The sequence below is a fragment of the Engraulis encrasicolus genome, chromosome 14 (genome assembly GCF_034702125.1).
Source record: "Engraulis encrasicolus isolate BLACKSEA-1 chromosome 14, IST_EnEncr_1.0, whole genome shotgun sequence".
Taxonomy (NCBI): domain Eukaryota; kingdom Metazoa; phylum Chordata; class Actinopteri; order Clupeiformes; family Engraulidae; genus Engraulis; species Engraulis encrasicolus.
The window spans coordinates 10,576,643-10,598,500 of NC_085870.1; the positions used below are offsets into that span (position 1 = coordinate 10,576,643).

Sequence of the window (21,858 nt, forward strand, 5' to 3'; positions counted from 1 at the left end):
TAGAAACGTCAAACTTCCCTCAACACTGATTACCATAATTAAATGACCGTGAGGAAGCTATAGTTCATCTTGACGTTGAGCGTGAGTCAACATCAGTCCGTGAAATAAATAGAATACACATATCTACTTTTGCTGCCTGTTAAGTTCCTCTCTAAAACTGGAATCACATATTTGTGTTCAGCTTGTATCTGTTTTTTCCCCACATTCAACTCATTCATTTACATACATCATTTGCTGCCACACAGATTACGGCTCTGATGTATTATTTCCATTAAAAAAAATGTACTTTTGACAAAAGTTACAATGCTCTGCCAGACTCAGACACGCCCACAGTTTTACTTTTTGAAGGCTGCAAGTGCATGGAAGAGGCGTTTCATAGAATTTGACATGAAAAGCAAACAGGAAATTCAAAAAAGTATTTCCTATGTGATCTCTTCACTGTATGGCACTCCAGACATTAGAGCCAGAGACATTGTGTTATGTAGGTAAGTCTAGATTACTATCTAAATTAGTTAAGGTTGGCAGGTACTCCTGCATTGGCCATTGGTTGGATTTTTATTTTCTAATTCCCTCAGACAGATTAAAACTTAGGCACAGGCTCCAGTCTTCTCCTCTTGTCCGCTAATTACTAATAATTAGTGCATGTCAAAGGCACTTCCCTGCGGATGACTCTTCTCGGGTGGTGATGGTGGCGTGCGTGTGTGGTGTAATGAAGTCTGTGTGGGTGGTCACATGCTGTCATGCTCATTAAACAATGAACCACTTACATGGCTTAGAGTTCCCCATCCACTACGGCTGGGACACATCATCAAGTGCTCTTCTCACCAATGCCTTCTTGGTTTAACCAGTTTCTTGAGCCGGTCTGTTTTGCTCAAGTGATCTCTATAGGTGGTGCAGTCAACCTAAAGCATTGAAACTCTGTCCTTGTTTAAAAATGGCTGTGCTGTGTCACACCAAGCATGAAGCCAATAGTCTAATAATTAAAGTGGTTGACAGCAGCAAAGCCACGGTACTCGGACTGCTTCCTAAGGGGCACTTTTAAAGGGAGATTAATAAACTTAACAGATTTTCAGGCCAAAGGATGAATTTCAACCAAGTAATTTAGAGCAGGCTAAAAGTGGCGTGTCCCGTAAGACCAAATCCCTTTTTCAAATGCGCCCTGTCAGAACATCGATGGGCACATTTAAAGAGGTTGTGTAGTTATTAAGTGCCATTGATTTTGTAGTCAGAATAACATACAACAGCCAATTGGGATTTTAGTTTCTGTCTCTCCTTTTGGAGTACGCCAGGCAGTTCAGCAGCTACTTGTAAATATGCCTCCATCTTGGATCCCATAGTCATACAATGGTATTGATCTTAAAAGTGAGTTTCAAGCAGAGGATAAACTATGAAGACTGAGACAGTGGATGTCTGGTCACACAAGGAGTTCAGCTCTATACAAGTCTTTTCCCAGAGCCAATGACAGTTAAAGGGGTATGCCACTATTTTGGGGCTTAATACAGTTAAAATCGTTGGCTGGGGTTCATAAAGGTGGTAAAGTGTCTTATTTTTCTTGTTAAGCGTTGTCTTGCTTTAAGACAAGTTAAAAGAGGGAATATGTCGCTAAGCTAGTGAAAGTCAATGGATCCGTGTAGCATGCTATAATGCTACACAGATACATTGACTTTCACTAGCTTAGCGACATATTCCCTCTTTTAACTTGTCTTAAAGCAAGACAACGCTTAACAAGAAAAATAAGACACTTAACCACCTTTACAAACCCCAGCCAACGATTTTAACTGTATTAAGCCCCAAAATAGTGGCATACCCCTTTAAAACCAAAATCACAAGTCTGTTTACTCACACATGCATGATATACGGAGACCACTGTGTGGCACTCAGCACAATGTGGTGCATTAGTTTGGCTTAATGTTTACAATTGTGTGGGGGGGGCTTTGCTTCAACAGCAAACGAAACTGAATGTAACGAAAGTGAAAGGCTGAAATATTCTTTCCAAAACGCTACCCATGTCCTTGTCACACAAAAGAATGTTGCGTCTGAATAGTTCTGTTTGTCTCCAACCCCAAAGTATTTCCTGAATACTTGATTATTGATGCGGCACAATGTTCACAACAATTTAACGCTGTGGATGGCTCAGAGACAGTGTGGTGCACCTTGAAATCAGCGATGTCAACTATATCAACTGTGGTCAATTGAAGGGGGCATGAAAAAATGCAAAGCAAAAACAGATTAAATATTCAGAATTCAGAATGTTATATACCTAGTATTTCACTACTACCAAACAGCATTACAAGCCACAACCTAAGAACATACATGGGTAGATGACGGATGGACAGAAAAAAAACATTTTTTTCACAAAACATTCTTCATGAGGGAAAAAGGTATATGTCTACGTAGTGCAGCAATTAATCTTTCAAAAAATCCAAGTGGTCACAATGTTGGTCTATTCATTGATTATTTATTTACGTTGATAAAGCAATTTGCTGAAAATATGTCCTTTGGTGTGACTTTAAGAAATAAATATATTAAGTAATGTAGAAATGGCTTGATGGAGTTTTATGAACATTGTTACACTCTTCATATTTATTGCAATTTTTTAAAGTCTTAATTTAATGAGAAATTACCATTTAAGTATTTTTTTTCCCATTAGATGTGAGATTATTAGAAACCTTCGAGGAAAAACAGGGATATCTTTCTTTTAAATGTTCAAAATTGTCCGAATTTATACTAACTTTTCAGGGACGATAATTTGTTCTTCCCGAATGCAATATTCAGTGTTTATCAGACATATTGTTTAGCTCAAACAAATATTTGAGCGTTTAAAACATGTCACACCGTAGGACATTCATGTCACGCTAAAGGACAGAAATGCAAAACTGAGCCAGAAACAAATATATCAACATGATTATTTTGTCTTTTGATCATAATATAATGTTGTAGTCAATATGGACTTCACTTTACACTTATAAGTCTTTGAATCGTCGATTATCAGCCTATCGTAACTCTTAATGACAGCCATGCGGTCATTGAATGTAACCTGCAAAGACTCATACTGAAGTGTGACCTTGGCATGACCATCACACTTTTGTAGGTATGCTATGACTGTCACACCATTGAACCTGTAGTGTGTAGTGGCCAGTGCCTCTTTGGTATCTCAAGCTGGACAGCACATTTATGCTGTATATTGAGCTCTCCACAGCATACTTTATTCATCTATACTCCTCTATATACTCTCTCACTGATCACTGTTAGCGTTATATTTTATGGTTTCAAAGCACCATTAATTACATTTTATATCATTTGATAGTATCTAAAATTAACAGCAAATATTCATCAACAATGCATCAAAGTATAAATTCCAAAGGCCAATAAAGGAATAAATAATTTGAATACACAATATTTATCTAGTCAAACAACAAAACAAAAAAAATATGTACTACCAGTTGTTTTAAAAGCTATTTCTCAAATATCTAGTCCATTGGTGTGACCTGCTTGTCCTTTGGTGTGATACTCCAAAGTGTCACACCATAGGACTTTTACCATCACACCATAGGACTTTTACCATCACACCATAGGACTTTTGAGCTTTTGAGTTAATTTAAAGCCATGTCGTTGCCAACTGAAATACAATTTCACCTGTACTAAGATGCATTTTCATACATCTACATAAGAAAAAAATATGAAAAATATACACCATTGTCAAAATGTATTTTATGGCTGTCACACCAAAGGACTACAAAACTAATACATCTTGTGGTAGCAAAACATAATTGATTGACTGAAGAACTCTGAGAGAAAAATCTAACATCCACCCTTGCCATTGGCTTCTTAAGGGTCTAAAGTCACAATTTATGTACCGCTGGAGCTTCAACAATAGATAATTATGCACAGAATTAACCAAAAATATGATGTCACAACACCACAGGACATTATTTTCTGCGACAAAAGTTTCATAAGTCCATACGGTCTCAGAAAAACTGGAAAAAAATTAAGCATTTGCCACTTGCTAAAATAGACACCTTGAAAAACATGCCAGGGCTGTTTAGACAAATGACTGAGCTTTGATTATTTATTTAAAAATGTTTTAATATGGAGAACCAGGCTTGCCTCAGTCACACCATAGGACAAATGTGACATTTGACTCAAAATTAAGTATACTTATTTAAGCTCTGGATTTATTACACATTACTTTTTCACAACAACGACATTAGTTTAATCATTTAAAGCATTGACAATTTTGAAAGCATGAATTTACTTAATTTTAAGAGCCTGCGACAGCAAAATTTACACGTCACGTCATCTACCCACATATAAAGCAGTAAACAGCATTTATAAGGTATAGGCACAGTAATTAGAAGCTGGAATTTGGAAGGTGTGTGTCATGTGCATGTTTATGTGTCTTACTGTGTGTGTGTGTGTGTGTGTGTGTGTGTGTGTGTGTGTGTGTGTGTGTGTGTGTGTGTGTGTGTGTGTGTGTGTGTGTGTGTGTGTGTGTGTGTGTGTGTGTGTGTGTGTGTGTGTGTGTGTGTCTGTGTGTGTGTGCTTGTGCGTGTGTCTGTGTGTGTATTTGTGTGTTTGTGTGCGTTTGTGTGTGTGTGTGCCTGAGTGTGTGTGTGTTGGTGTGTGCGTGTGATTTCTGTTGGCATGTATTTAAGGAGAATGTTACCACAATCCTGCTGCAATCACATACGACAGGGCATGCATCACAAACTCCTAGCCAAGCCATCGCACTGATCTGTTTAGACTTTGAATGTGGCACATCCACAGGAAGAAAAACAATGGCTCTCGCCGAGAACATTTGTCTACTTCACATCTGATAAGCAAACCGTTTTTCTTCCACAAAACCCCAATGACATCACCTTCAGAATGTCCCTCAAATGTCTCTAAGCTCAAACGAGGTGCTCGCCATCATTTCAGACGCTCAGGACATGGCCAGCACCTTGCGCTTTTTTTTAATTACACTGTTTAATGGCTGATTAAATTCTGTCATCTTGTGATAACGACACAAAATCTGATAGCAGCTAATTAACATGCAAATTCATGGGACTTTATTGGTAATGGGATTTTGTCTTCTGCCGTGCCGTCACCTGTTCAATATAAGCGTCAGCTGTGGATGGGGTTGGCTGGCACCAAAGCTCTCTGGTTATTCCTTCTCCCACTTCTCCATCAATCTTCCCAATGGGCAACATGTCACGCCATGAAACCATATTCCTCATTCTATTCTTTGTCTGCATTCTTTTGTATATTCAGCCTCTTTTGCCTATACATCCTACGTGATGACAAAGCTGCATTCACGGTGTTGTGTTACTGATGCTGTTGTTTTTGTTCTTGTTGTTAGGGAATGTAGTATCCAAGGAAGTTACTGAGAATGAATCGCTTACGTAGCATTCAGCCTTGAATGATAATTAATGTCTACCAATGCTCTCGGTTGCCTAGATCAGCTGTACATTTTCTGCATTCTACAGAATAAAGATGTGAAAGATGTGTGCGGTAAATATGTGAAAAGGCTTTCATTGCCATGGATGGAACGTTCTGCCATGGTTTTGACAAAAAAAAGCAAACATAATGGAGAAATGGCATCAAGAGCAGTCTCTCTGGAGAAATCAGCACTGAGGGGAGGACCGTGGTAACATATGTGGTACAGAGCTATATGCAAAGGATTGACTAACAACACCACACCACTTGTCTCCAATGGACATCCTCCTGATCTTCCACTTTAATGGAACAAAGACTACGCTTGGCCTGCGATGTGGCACAGTCTCCCTCCCTCTCTACCCCTCCCTCCTGCCACCCCCTGGCCTGGGCATGACTGCCATGGAGGCAGCTGTGGCGTAATGACCTGGCCTTGGTGTGGGGGCTCGCTGAAGCATGGCGCTGCACCAAGGCCCACACACATGGCCAGAGCACTACCTGGCACTACTCTTTGCCCAGATTTAACATCCCACAACCCAGAGGGTGCCAAGGCAGAGCACAAGAACAGATGCTGATGGACACCACAAATGCCATGTCCAGCATTCCTTTGCAGGTGTTGGTCATTGAGAAATGGCAGTTAAGAAAGGTCTGTATTGGACTTGGGTAGGAGGAAAAGTAATAATATGAATTATAAAAGAGCAAATGATACGGATTATAAATAGTGAATGTAAAAAGAGGTGCATGTGCAGGTGTTTTTGAGTTCATACTATGCTTATGGTGGTTGATTAGTAAAATGTTTTGGAGAGTCTCCCAAACACATTATTACCTGGATTTGACAGGTCCTTTAAAACTGTCTTCATAAAAAAAACGTTTTTTTCCAAATGAAAGGTTGCACAGCTTTATTATAGTAGCTGGGCTTTAGTGGTTTGCCTGTAAGCGAGATACAACCTCTGAGATTATGAAAGAGAGTAAAGAAACTCTAATTATATACCCTAAGCATAAGATTTATACCGCCGCGAGATTATTGTGGAAGGAAGGACTGATAAAAGGCTTTAGCACCTCGGCACTTCTCAAAGTGGTTTCTTGAAGAGAAAATCTCCAACTCTCCTGCCGTGGCAGTTTAAACACTTAATCGGCTCTAATTAGTCCATGTCTGAGAAAGAGGGAAGAAAATACCACCATTGACAATTATTTATTTTATTAGTGAATCTACCAGCCAATTATTTGCTGTTCCTTAATGATGTAGTCAGCTGTCAGCCGAGAAGTAATGTACACGGTAAGGCCATCCTCCCTGCCATCTCTTTCTCTTCTCCCCACTCTATCCCCCCCCCCCCACCACCACCACCACCACCCCTTTCTCTCTCTTTTTAAGTCAGATCACATCCGCCATTCCCTGCTGAGTGGAGTCAGCGATGACCTGCAGGTATGTAAACGACCGTGAACAGTGGCCTTAATCTCTAAATTAGACGACAGCCGAAGTGCTGCACTCGGCAGAAGGAATGTCAAAAGTCACGCGATTAGAATACTTCCCTCCACTCCCAGAAGGTGTTTCATTTGGGAGGTAATTCCGCCTGCCTTTAGATTGGCTGTGGTGGTTTTTGCATGTGGCGTAGGCACTTTCAGCCCCTCATTTAAATACATTAATCCACCGCACCTTTTCAAATCCGGCAGAGTGTGAACTTTCCCTCTCGCTCTTATTCTCCCCCCAAAAACAAATCATATCCTGACGGCGAAAAAAGGCGGTGGAATTTACAAACAGTATTTCCATAATCTCGAATAGTCGACGTACATACACAAGGCGACAATGCATTTCAAATATCTGTTGTTTTGTGGAATGATGTGAACATGCCGATCTACTTACTTCCTATCTGGTAAACATTAAAACAGTGTGAAACATTAGCACAAAAGTAATATCTGTCTGATACATGAGCGCCATCTAGATTATAGAGGGAACAAAAATCACAAGATTACCTCCAGAAAGATGTCTGAGCAATCCCCTTGTATTATAATGGACATTTGGGTTCATCTAAGTCATAACTACAATGCATAGTATGTGCGACACATAACACTTTTAGTTCATAGTTTCATCAGTGACACCTATTTCCATAATATAAAGCCCTGACAGTATTTCTGGCAGTATCTCAAGCAAGTAGCTGAAATACTCTATAGCCAGTGCAATTCTGCAGATACTGTACATGCAGCTCTGTTGACTAAATACGACAGTACTGTATTTAACAGAGCCACACAGCCACTTCATGAGCTCAAAGAAGGAAAATGTGGCGGTTTAATACCGTACGCTTGTCATCCTGTTCATGCAAGAAGTGTCTCCCTGGGTGGTCGACGTCTCGGGACATTTAGTTCACAAGAGTCACAATCACAGCAGAAGTCACTTTCATTAGCGCCAACAGAATGAATGTGCTATAATAACACTGTTTAACACTACAGATGTATCATTACTTAAAACACTCGCCTTTCAGAGCCATGCCATTTTATTTCTCCCCACTTTCAAACCTTAACACCAAAGGTAGTGGCATGCTGTAGAGGAAAAAAAGAAGAACGGGAAAATTGGACTTGCTGAGAAATCCTTGATCAAGCATTATTTCGAGTTTCAAAGTGAGCGCAATTATTCTGTGTGTATATATAGACTCGCACTTTCACCATCGCAGTCAAACGAGTTTGCTGCAGAGGGCTGTACACATTTGCATAGCGTCCCTTTAATTAATCCACTTGAGCATAAGCAGGAATTTTGAGGACACTATAAAGATATTTACAGGCATTTCAATGTCAGTCCCTGCTCTATGCATGCCTCATATTCCCAGTGCCAAAATAGATATGTTTATTTCCCTTGTTGTTGTTCCCTAAAGTGCAGCACTGCACAACCAAAATATGGGGACAATTCAAATGTAACAATCTCTGTAGATTGTAGATCTAATGCAACCACAATTTTCTAACAGGGACAATGCAGATAATGAAAACTCTTGGTAATTGCATCAAGGATGATATTTACAAAAATAAATGATGCTTTACAAAGTAGCTTTCAAGTTTTTACATGTACTGTCACACAACTCCAAGTAGTATGAAATTCCTTCTTGTACACTGGAACAAACCTTAAGTATTGCAACACTTCAGATGTAAGAGTTTGGCACCTTCAATTGAAAGTGCAGTTTGTGCACATCCCAGGAAAAGGTGCAGGACAAAGGCTGACTGTTAATTTCGGAGTGAGCACCTTTGGCACCTTAACAGCAAAAATGGCTACACATGGGTTGCTATAACCTTGGCGGTATATTACAATTAGCACTTATGGATACAGTAAAGTAACTTACTGGTGTGTTCATAATGCTGTGTAGATAATATGACTTTGCACACTGTCAATCTGCCTTCCCATGGACATTGCATTGTTTATTAAAAAAAGGTTGACTTCTAAATTAAAGTCTATCCTTATTTAACCTCGAAATCAACAGAGCAATTTCAGTAGGCCGGAGGTCCTTAGACTAATGATTTTCTTTCTCCGAACATACAAATCAGTCTCCTCTGTCAGCCAGGGCACAGAGCAATAATCGGTGGTTGTGTGGTGCTTGCCACTCCCCACAGCAAGCAGCTGTGCCGTGTGAGGCAAATGAGAGATGATTTCCTGCGAAGGTTATAGCCGGCATCATCCACGGCGGCTCTCTTTGTTGCTGCCTGCCACTTTCGATAAGCCCTGAGATCCTAATCCCGTCGCAAGGTTTAAAAGACGCAACATATTTCCCTCTTTCCCTTGTGAAACATTGAATGTTGCCTATCAAAACGCTCTTAAGCTTTTCTGGCGTCTAGATTTACCTTGTCACACTGAGTGAGTGAGTGAGTGAGAGAGTGTGTATGCAAATGTTATATTGTTATTTTTGGGGTGGCTGTCTTTTCTGGTTTATTTTGATGGGATTTCATACAGCAGGCGTGTATTTAAGAGCAGACAAACCTTGGTAGGCTATAAAGTGCATGCAAGCTACAGTAGAACAAAGACAGCAGTTTACAAAGAAATACACACTCTCCGCACAAAACAGATCTCACTATTTTAGAGAGAGAGAGAGAGAGAGAGAGAGAGAGAGAGAGAGAGAGAGAGAGAGAGAGAGAGAGAGAGAGAGAGAGAGAGAGAGAGAGAGAGAGAGAGAGAGATGCCTGTGTCTGAGGAAGTGTTGCAGAAGTGGGATGAGCTGACAGGAAAAAATGGGATTACGAGCACAAAGCCATCCATATGGAAATATCCTTCATTGAACTGATTGTGCAAACACCAGAAGCCCTGAGAGATCACACTGTCTTGTAAGTTGTTATATGGCAAGGCTTAAAGATGTTTAATGGCGGTGAAATCACTCCTCAAGATATTTACATACCATTGTAAAAGGTACACACATGTGTATAATATTTGATAACAAAAAAAGGCTAGGAAGTATAATGTACTTATTCAAAATCATGGCATAGCAATGTTGTTATGATGTATTTAAGCATTTTCAGCAAGTGAATAGGGTCGCCGGCGACCCCTGCTGCAGTAAGAGGCTACGAGACTTCTGGTTCTCAGGTATAAGCAAGGCTGAGTTAGAAAACCGTATTAGAAGCGTAAGTAATTACGCTAATTACGCTACTTACGCTACATGATCAGAGCAAAGTGGGACCGAATAGAAGAGAACGGAATACAATAGTATAGAGTAGATTGTTATGTTTGACAGAGTTCTTTATAGAATTTGGGAGCCCAGGTGTGTGCACAGCAGTGTAGATCTGTACAATGTGCTAGCGAGACTGATGTGTCTTTCTTGTCTTCGTCTCATATAATATATCACCTTTTCCACAACTATACGTATAGTATTGTCACTTCTGGGAACTGACAAGCCTAAAGAGGGAAAGGGAGATTTACACATCGGACCCGAAAGTTAAATCTGATCCTGTATCAACATCATTAAAATGCTGTCAAGATGTGTGACATGTACTGTAGGTGGACAAGGTGACAGGGGTCGTGAGTCTCTATGCGAAATTTAAACGACATGACATATTAACACCTATTTGTATGTACAAGAAAAATGTCTCCTGTAAGTCTTCATTAAAATAATCATCAAAATACCTTACTATATCCATTCAAACCTCCTTCAAAAGCGTATACCGTTATGGCAACTGCTGACATATTTTGTAGGCTGACAAGAATATACCTACTAGAAGAATTCCTCTATTGTTATTCTCTACAATATGAGTTGATTCCAGGTCAGTGTTTGTTGACTAGAAATCATGTACCTGCACATACTGTACATGTAGTCATTGCAAATGAGAATGCTGTAACACTGTGGCACCTAAAGGATTGAATAGAATAGAATAGAACAGAATAGAATAGAATAGAATAGAATGCCTTTTGTTGTTATTATTTGTACAATACATACACTGTAAACATGTATTTACATACAATGTGTCTGAAATTTAATTCGTTTTCAGTGCAAACGCATACATACATGTATGCTATGTATAGAAACTCCATGTATTTAAGCTATTTACTGCTATAGGCGTTGCCTAGGTGTACTTAATATGGTTTTACTATCACAATACTAGAAACCTGTAAAATATATGAACGTGACATACATGTAAGCGAGGTAATGTTCTGTCATGATGAATGGTTTACCTTATCAACAGGCCACAAATACACCATGTGCATACATTGGTAGTTGTTAGGCTATGGCTGGGTAACTGGATGTTCAATTGGGGAAAAATAACCGATCCAGAAAGATAGCGCGCTACATATCAGAAATTATTTATTTTTTTCTCTTAAATGGTGCTAGAGGCAAGCACCAACAGGACACCAGATCCTTATACGGTGGGTGTTGGATGGGAGAATAAGTTTCAATTCAAATTCACTTGCAAAGCATCAGGTTTACATGCTGCCAGTGGTCTCCCCACCTCTATGACTATATTAGATGTAGGTAACCATATGGCAGAAATGCATGCATTGCCATGACCAATCAGAAGGTAAATCTGAGACAACCGAATTCATTATTGTTGTTTTCATGGCTTACAATCCATTTAAACACAGGATAAGGAGTGACGATACATAAAAGATCTCTGAGGGTGACACAGAGGTGGCACGCCATCTTCATGTTGTTGTTTCTACTGCTTCCCCATCATCCTCACTCCCAAGTTCACTCCTCACCTTCAATCCAGTCCTCCCTCTGCTGCCAAGATTTAATTAGCAACGGGGGAGGAGAACGAATATAAAAAAAAAAAAATGAGGGAGAGCATATTTTTAACAGCCTCAGGTGTGTTTTTAAACAGGGGGTAATGACGCACAAGAAAAGAAGTGAGAGCATTTTTTGCTTTATATTCCGTGTATAACTCAAGCATTTAACAATCCTCTACTTCCACGCTCTGTCTGGTGTACGCAGCACACCATTCACAGACCTGAGAGCATGCCCTCCTATGGGTATTAGCATTTGAAATACGATGCAAATCAACACATCTCCAGCAACTCCACACTTACCTAGCACTTGGCCGCCCTGAAAATGACACTGGTGCATTAAGTGCAGGCTATGATCAGGCCATATGTATTTCACTCCACAATTCAGCACAGGATCTTCAATGCACTGGAAACTCATTTGCATTTGGAAATATCTGCCAAGTGATTCAGTGAAACAAAAGAGAGAATAAAACGAGAGAGAGAGAGAGAGAGATGGATAGAGGAGGACAAGGGGGTGGAAAAGGCAACTTTTACTGAGCTTTCCATATGCTTTGCTAAATTATCGCATTTTGTTCCGTGGTGGTTAAATAATTAACACCTTCATCATTGGCGAATGTTGTCGATAGCGCATTATGGCAAACACATTCATAAACCTGACAAAAGCAGGGGCGCTTTGGGTGGAGGGGTGGAGGGGGGGGAGACAGACGCTGCAACTAAATTTGGATGTCTCGTCTTCCACAGTTCACACAGATGGAAATCAGCGAGGCGAGAGTGTAAAACTGAGATGGTTTTCAAACCATCCCATAGAAGAATGGCCCCAGACAGTATATTGATGGCTCTGGAGGGGGAGAGCAGGGAGAGGGAACGCTCTCTGAAGCAGAGATCGATACCCGCATCTGGGCCTTGACACGAAATTGTGGCATGTGGACCTGTGATGGATATTCACTCAAAATGAGGTTAAAAAACAATATTTTTTGTCTTCTGCGGGACATCGGGTCACAAATGTTCAAAGAAATAAATATCACAATTTTACCCCAGTGTAACTGATGTTTATTTTTTTTCAACCAGACAATAAAATGGATGACTGGGCAGGAAAGTGCACATTTGATCAGTCAGGGAAACATTTGGTAGGAATTTTCCATGTTAGTGGAAGACACAGCTGTAATGTTAGCAGATATGAGGACATAGGGTAGTCACGTGGTATGTATACAATGTCCTTCATGAAGTAGGCACGGAAAAAGCAAGAGGGCAACATAAAACCTTTTAAACGTTATGAACTATACCCCACACAATTTCTAGACAATTTCCCTTCCTAATACGGTAATTTTACTGGCTTGTAAAGTTCTACATTTAGCTGTCCCTCTACGCCCAGGAGGTTATATCACCTACCGATTTCAAAGGTTTTAAGTCATCAGCTTCATCATCAACTTAGATGGCATTATCTTATTAGCCATCGACTTACCTCATTAACTTAAGCTTTCCACTTTCAAGGGCCACTGGCAGGGTGGCCAAATAGCCCATTTTCAGCACTTTTTTGGTCTGTGTCCTGACTTAACTCTGGACCAAAAAAAAAGAAAATGTCTTTTGTCCCCCATTTCCACACTCCTCAAACTTGAATATACAAGCCTGGGAGTACAGTACCAAGGCAGGGTTCATAGGCACCTAATAAGCTGCCTACAACTCAGTGATTTTGAGCATCATCACTGGAAGTATGGCTGGGTCTGTGCTAGTCTCAATGTTGTTTTTTTATTATCATTATTTGTTTATTTAGCTTCACAGTAACTATCACCATTTGCTGGTGACTTGAGATCAACATCAAAACTTGTAACTTTTTGGATCTCTCTCTCTCTCTCTCTCTCTCTCTCTCTCTCTCTCTCTCTCTCCTGGGGGAGGTACATGTTCACTGTATGAGGGCAATGACCTGTAGTGAGTCCCTGTATAATTTCAGTGTTTATCTGAAAATTATGTATTGAACTCATTCCCCTCTGTGCCCCATCACTCTGCTTATGCTCAAGTGCCATCTAACAACCAGACACAGATCTGTTGTTTCTGTTTTGTTTCCTTTTTTCCCTGCTGCACCAAATGGACATGTCCAGCAAAAAGAAGAGAAATACGCTGTCAGGCAAACAGAAGGATACACTCAGCAGACGCACAACAACATCTGCAGTCATTTCTTTAGTCGTATGTTCTAAGTGCCTATTATGCCAGCCTGGCATATATCAAAAGAGCAATTTTCTGGGAGAAATGGGCATAAATTATGTTGTATAACAGTAGCACTGTTCATGTGACAACACCATGTCTTAACTGCCTTGTCTTGGTGGGAAAGAAATGGCAGCTTACAGAGGGTGCGGATGTCACCATATTCAACAAAGACCATGTACTACAGTAAAAGACTTCCTCTATCTGAGACCTTTCATCTTCATACAAACCATTTGGCCAGAAAGCCCATAGTCAGTGGGAGGACGCAGAGGATGGGGAGGAAGGGAAGGGAGAGGAAAGGAAAGGATCCCGGCCCTTTTGATGAAAATGTTAACTAGGTAAGTGTCAGCAAGATGGATAGTGTGCTGTCAGGGCGGGCAGGAACATGAGGATACATTGATATTTCTCATTACACTGCCCTCTCTCCTCTCGTGTTCCCTAATAACACTGCCACAAAAGTGGAGGGGCAAATGATAAATAACAGCCAAATCAAAACTGAGCAAGCCCCCTTGAATATGATCGCCGCAGTAGCTTCACACTGCACAGAGAGCACTTTGATAGAGATCATAATGAAAAAGGCTATCAAATGATATCAGGCAGTAAGGAAGAGGTGGAGATAGAAAGAACGAAACAGGAGAGGGGTTAGGAGCGAGAAAGAATGAATGTAATACAAAAGAGAGAATAGGGTGAAGAACGATGGATTTTCTTGAGGAACAGGGACGGAGAGAGAGTGGGAGAGAGAGATAGACAGATCTAGGCCCATTGAAGTTAATAAGATAGATCCAATCCGATAAAAACGATAAAGGAAGATAAAGCTGAATTATACAGTTGGACAGCAGCCAGGCCTTGTAGCCTCACCTCTAGTTACTCAGTGTGTGTTTGACAAAATCTGTCAATGCACTGTACAACAGCAGGATAACCCTGACAAACACACAGCAAAGAGAGACATTCAAATAGTACAATAAAGCCAGATTCGGACGGGACTTTAATTACCTATGGACCCCCGGTAATTCGGAATAACTACAGAGAATGTCTGAGGTTTTAGTCCTGTGCGAATTTGCCATGTCCGCGATTTGAGAGGTAATAATTCCGCCGCGAATTACCTACTGTATTTCGGCGAAACACAGACGTCCTGGGGTAATTTCACATAGGAGCGGCGACTGTTCCCCCTTGTAATGTCTGGGAATTGAGTAAATAACAGACGTTTATTTATCCCGTCCGAATGCGCCCCGAAAAATCACAGAGGTCCGGGGGTAATTGCGAATTACCAGGGGTCGATAGGTAATACAGTATTTATCCAGTCCGAATCGGGCTTTAGAAACATCAAGGTGAGGTAAGTATAAATAGGCCTTTTTCAAAGGTAGGAATTGTTAAAACATGCTTTGTATGAGTTGCATTGCCGGTTGTAACTTTTTTATGAAAACTAGTTATTATTCCACAACATAAAATCAAATTTCAGATCAGCCAAAATATATAAAATTGCCAGGTTCTTTGTTTCACAAATGGTGACTGGACAGCCTAAAAACGGAATAGAACAGAACTGAATAGAACACCATCAGCCAATACCATGTAAGATGACACCACTACTATTTTCAGGGGCAGTGTTCTTCTCATGAACATGAGAATGGAACGTATAGATGGACATCCTAGCATATAGCATCATAGTTTCTGGTTTCATAGAATTCACTCTTTACGAAGAGAGTTTTTTTTGTACTGCAAAGAATGACAACTACATGCAGGGCCGGATTAATGCACAGGCTAGATATGGCTGAAGCCTAGGGGCCCCCACCTGCCAGGGGGCCCCTGACTGGTAAAAAGTGAAAATTTGCAGAATTATGACAAGATGTAATATTGAAAAATTCATCTGTCATGTTCAGTAGAGTTGGTAGACGTGTTATCCTTAATTACTGGCATGTAATATGTCACTGTCTATGTAAATTTGTCGCAAATTTAGTTTTCTGGGGGGCCCCACCGCAACCATAGCCTAGGGGCCCCTGGCCTTCTTAATACGACCCTGACTACATGTCTGTCCTTGCATTTCTCAATAATAAAAAAGCTGGTGCATTAGGATAGGCCTACTGTATGTGTACATGTAAGCAACTAGCCAGGGAAATAACCTTGAGATTCCCAATGTTCAATGACCAAAGTATGTAGAGGTTGCACATATTTAAAGACTAGTCTTATCACTGTGAATGGGAGAGAAGCACTTAATGCTTTAGAAGCATGTGTTTTCATGCCATACTGCTCTAAGATACAGTACGCCGTCTCCTTATGTAGTCTCTTCACACGTTTTTGTTCTCTGATGCCAGATTTAGATAAAATCTGGTAACGCACATCACAGGAGACTTTCCACTACCACTAAGGACAGCAATGTTTGGCAACTATATTTATGTAAAACACTTATAGCAGAATTCACCATATTCTAACCTTAGCCATTTAGCAGCCACACTTCCAGGGCTAGTTTCCAATCAGAGGCATTTTGTACTTACATGTAGACATTTTCCAAAAAAGGCCATCCTTGAGAAACCTATCCTCACTTAAAATAGTAAAATACGTAGGAGGTGCTTTTGTTCAAGCACTGTAAAATCTGTAGATGGTTTTACCTTGTATCATCTTGAATTATCCTTCTATCTCTCACTGAGAAGATGAATATATTGCATTACTGCTAATGGCACTGCTTCAGTCAGCTTGTGGATATAATAAGAGCAGAGGTGGTAAATCCGGCCTCAGTGTAACCAAAACCATCTGATTCCACTACATCGCACAAGCCCAGCAGGTAATTTCATTAGGCAAATCACCTCTGTTATGAGCTCAGATACGGTATAACTAATACACAACAGGGCTTTTGCTCTCTGTCGGGAGACTGGCCTTTTTGAACACCAGTGATGTTGGAAGAGATGCTATGTTTGAGGCGGTGGATAACGCTGTTGGTTGGTAAGAAGTAAGATGAAGAGGTTCAATCACACCAGTAATAGACTAATGCCTTGTGTACACCAAGTGCGACCCACACTACCTGAGCAGCGGAAGTCGTTATTTCTCTATGTAGGGAGGGCGAATAAAGCTACCAGAGCGAATTCACCAGGAGCGAAGCGAACTGAGCGACCAGAGCAAATTGTAACAATTAAAGTCGAGCTAATCTTGTGGTAATGAGCTATGCCGCGGTTTGCCGAAAACCAATTGGAACGTTCATATCTCCGAATGTCCCAGGATGTCAAGCCGGAGCGGTTATGTGATTAGCTAAATCAAACATGTCAATGCCGCGTCCAGAGCGAATAAAGCGATTTCATGGCGAAACTTCTTAAACCACCTCAGCTACCTGGGTCGCGTAGGTCGCGCTTGGTGTACACAAGGCATAAGGACGAAGCTATGTTCACTCCTTGGCAGTAATGGTGTAAAAAAAATGTCAGTGTTTTCTCACTCTCCTGAGGCGCTTCAAGATTTCAGCGTGTTTTTTGCGATAATGCATTTTTACGTTTCATGAACTTGAGTGAATATGATATTCACAATGAACAAATAAGAGTGGATTCAAAGTTCAGGTAAATCTCCTCATTTTTGAATATATATGCAGGCAAAAATTACAACCATAAATCTTACTGAATGTGGGCACTGGGCATTAACACCCCCCTCCCCCCCCCCCCCCCAGTACAACTGTGTGTGGAAAAAAAAGACTAGAAAAAGTGGGAAAGAAAGCCAACAGTGACTCTCATTTTTTCTCTTGCCTGATTAAAAGGTCAAAACACTTATTTTGAAAACTGCTGACCTTTAGTAGGTGTAATGAGTGGAGCTGTGAATAAGGCTTGTGGGAAAGTAAAGGAAACATTTGCACCAACAGAAATGATAGTTTCTCGCCTCGCTCTTCCACTGCACATGCCAAACACGCCGCTGATCTCGCTCTGTCAACCCAGCCACCTCTATCATTGTTGCCTTGGCAATTAAAATGACAAAGCAGCGCTCTCATGAACACATACCAAAACTCAAGGAGGCTTCAATGCAAAGGTTTCAATTCAATCTTGAAATTGCTCTGTCAAGCTGATGAGACTTACCTCATGGTTTCCTTAAAATCAGCATTTGAAGGTTTTTTTTCCTTTGTTTTGAATAAGAACACGATTGGTAAAAAAAAATATGGTTCAAGTAGAGAACCACTGATGAAATGTTGCAAGCTCCGAAGGCACAAAATGTTGAGAGCAGGGGGTCTTGAGGTGCAGGGCTCCAAGAGGATATTAGTAATCAAAAGAAGTACGCTTTTCAGAAATCTCTACTTATTCAATTCATCATCATTTGAAGCCATGTAGTAAAATATATATTTTTTTTTCCTGCCATGCCACCATGATACTGTATGTCATTATTTTGAGAAAGGGCAGGATGACTATTGAGTAATGTTTTTGTCCCCGAACCATGGCGTGGAATTCAGAGCAGGGGTACGTTTAACAGGTCTGTATATCTTAACACATTCTTTTCATTTTCAGTGCTGATGATGGGTGAGTTTACAGTCTTCATCACAGGAAAAAAAAATATGCAACACTGAATGTTTGTTGAGCTGGGACTTGCACTCCACTCACTAGCTTACCTATTAGCTTTTTTTGACAAGCTGATGCATTCAAAGGGAGAAAGAAACAAAAAACACAAAAGTCAACACACGTATGATACGCCGTGACATTTTTTTGTCTTCGGCAAGGTGACACTGCAAAGAAAATTGGATGTGCCATCTGGTACATCAGAGAAGAGCAACGCACAAAAGCTCGCTAAGGACTGTATCTCTTTTGAGCGTGGCTGTCAGGAAGGAGGACAGGCTCTTTATGGCCGACCGACGCAGTGTGTGTGTGTGTGTCTTCCCCGGCGTGTCACTTCGTCTAAACAAAATGACAAATAAAATCCCCCGCAAGCGTCCCATTCCTTACTCTCACTCCCAGGATAAACAACCAACCCTACCCGTCATCTGCACACACACTGGTGGTGAAAAAGCCCCTCACTGTCCACAGGGGAGGTAAAACGAGTTTCTTATTGACTTACTAATCAATCAGAAGCCACATTAGAAACACATTGCACAAAGCAATGCATGCGCTCTTCCTTGAAATATAACTCTTGTTGACTGACAACATCCCAGGTGGGAGATGATAAAGAAAAAGAATGCGTGCAAAGAATGCACTGCGTTCATCAAAGTATCTCTACATCATAAAAATAACACTATCGATCTACACCTACACAACGTGATGCTCGATGCGTCACTGTGGAAAAACTGACGGCCATAAGCGAAAGAGATGCATAAGTGAGTGAGTAAATAAAACAGGTTAGCTCGGGATGCATGGCAATACGCTGTGGGAGGCACCAGGCTGAACTGTTCTATTGCTTCTTAAAGAGCCTTTATGGGCGAGAAAAGGTGCTTAGTTTGGGCTATAAAGACTAAACAGCAGAAGGTGTGCAGCGAGAACCTGGGGTGATTACTCACAACGGAGCAAAATACCTCTAAGGAAAAATGTTCTCATTTTCAGCCGCAAAAAAGGAAAGGAAGATAAAAAAAAAAAGAAAAGAAAATGTTAGGGTGCGCTCACAATAACCCTTGTGATGGCATGCAAATTAAAAAACAAACCTATTTATATTTCAGTGGTAGAGCTGTGTTGTGGCTCTGGTCTATTTCGCCGCCTAAGGCACTTTTGGGATTTATAACTAAGCTTGCTTTTATTAGACATGGTTATTAGAATATTCATTTCAAACCTTTGTCATTGGAACCTTTAGAGTGGGTGATGTGTGCAAAGCATAACATGTAACAAAAAAAGATCTGATATTAGGATTTGATTGAAAATGTTTCAATGTCTTTGGGGCACAAATAAAGCCATTACATTCAAGTGTCACAAAAACAAGAAGGTCAAAGGGTCCCAAAACAGAAAATCAAAGTGGCTTTCACTGAGCTCTTAATTTGTTGGTAGAATCAGGACTGTGTTTGAATACATAACCATCTCGTTCATAAAGATGCTGCAGAGAATTCTGCAGGTGAAAAGCCATCAGTATAAGTGCAGCCTAAAATAGAAACGTTTGCAACAGTATACTGTGCAACTGTGGTGGATAGCAGATGTCCTACCTCATCGTAGACACTATCGTTTTTTTCAAAGTCCCCGGCCTTCCTCGGTAGTATATGGACATGGACATGCTGCAATAACAGATGAAGAAGGAAAATAGCATTTTAAGATCTGTCAGACATCCAAAAAGCATTTCATTTAATACTATTGGGTGCTGTCTGCCTGTCGGCCTGTCTGTATGTCTATCTATCCATCTCAGTGTATGACCCAGCAGTGACTAGTGTTGAGGCTGCATTCTTCTTCATAGCAATGCCCCACAATTCAGCTTCTGTTGGATTTTGAAACTCGCATCAGAGTAGTAAATTCCACCAAGCATGCCGGTGCGAACCACAGGGGCCACTTAGGTTTATACAATCCCTTTAAAACTTAAATTGACTTTGTCATATGTCCTTTCCAATTCCCTGCAGCCTCACACCATCTGCATGGCTAGATTCACAATGAAGAGCACTCCTCTGGGGAAAGTATGGATTTGTATAGTACCACAACAAGGCACAACAACAAAACAGAAGTGTTACCAATCTCCCTGGCCTGTATATATTGGTGCAGAGCACCATGCCTGAGATTCTGAACTAAAATCAATTTAAAACTTAATTGACGTCATTTGTGTAGCGTGAGATGAATCAAAGAACAGGTTAATGCTGGTATACAAAGGGAAGACCTAACACTATACAGCCTGGTCTTACCATATAAGTTGAATTCATACAGTCTGGAACGGCATTTAGAAATGTTTACTGGAGGAATGGGTGAACTCTGTTCAAATTTGAAATGCATGTCTTTTGGTCATGAAAAAAACAACATTGGGAAGGGTGAACTTCATTGAAGTTTGAAAAGTGCAATCTCCATCTCTCGTCCCTTCCCTGTTTGCTGATTGGCTGGTGGTCTGGTAGCCTAAAAAAGACCAACGCCCTTTTTAGGCTAACTTAACAACATTTTCTTGGCCTGGGGCTTACATATGGCAAGGACACAACTTCCATGAGAGATATAAATCAAAACGGCAGTCATCAGCAGTGCCTATACAGCAACTTGTTACAGTTACCCTGTACAGCATCATTCAGGGCTGTATGTCAGGCAACACACGGCTAGTCGAAAAGCGGAATTAACGTGATTGAAAAATAGAGTCCCTGCGTCTACTTACAGGACTCTTTATCAACCTCCTGGTTTCAACAAGGCTGGATTAATGCCTTTATTAAATGTCAGTGAGCGGGGTCCTAATCATCAGCGAAGGAATTTGGAGAAGAACAAATAAATTAACCTCCAGCCTGTGCTGACACTTCATCAAAACACAGATGAGCTATGTTGCTCATCCACCGCAGTATAAACCATCCCCGTGATTTCATTTGAGTTTTATTGGTCTGAGGAGATAAACAGAGGAGCCTACGTGAGCAAGCGCTGCTAACTGTTACAAACAAGATAACATGTTTGGAGGCATCTGCTTTGCTGCAATGCATTTTGTATTTAATGAGTTCATTTGCATAATGGTTGCATTATTAAGTTTTCCTACCTTGAGGACACTTTGGTAGGGGGAAAAACATGCATCTACCAGCGTGCTGTTTATCAAGAAGACATTTCAGATGTTCCTTAGCATTTTAAACCAATCTCAGAGGACATTTCAATGTCTAGATCATAACAGGCTATACCATAAGAGCCGAGAGATGGTTCTTTCGTGCATGATATTAAATAGCATTCAAAGGTGAAACTCGGCAGGGAAAAGAACAATTGGCTTAGTTTTTTCTTAAGGCAAACCCGGCTGTTCTCGTAATGCATCATTCAGGAGTCCTTAATGCACTGAATACATTACAGACAACTTAACACAGTTTCACAGTCCTGCACTCTATTGTTGGACGGAACCACTTTTCATACCATTATAACTGAAGGTCAATTTACTGCCACACACCGCCAGGTATGATGTCAGTTTGAGCCGACGTAGTTGTACATTGCAGGAAGGCCTTCCTTCATGAGCTTATTCCCACATTTACAGTACTTTGAATA

General features: G+C 40.7%; 1 protein-coding gene across 4 annotated transcripts in view; it reads right to left on the reverse strand.

Moving 5' to 3' along the window:
• fhit (fragile histidine triad diadenosine triphosphatase) overlaps positions 1–21,858 on the reverse strand; it is a 237,054-nt gene that overhangs the window by 16,008 nt on the left and 199,188 nt on the right. For all 4 annotated transcript variants that reach the window (XM_063216343.1, XM_063216341.1, XM_063216342.1 and 1 more), the window contains one exon: positions 19,872–19,940. In XM_063216343.1, the coding sequence (XP_063072413.1) occupies positions 19,872–19,940 (69 nt within the window). The remainder of the gene's footprint in view (positions 1–19,871; positions 19,941–21,858) is intronic.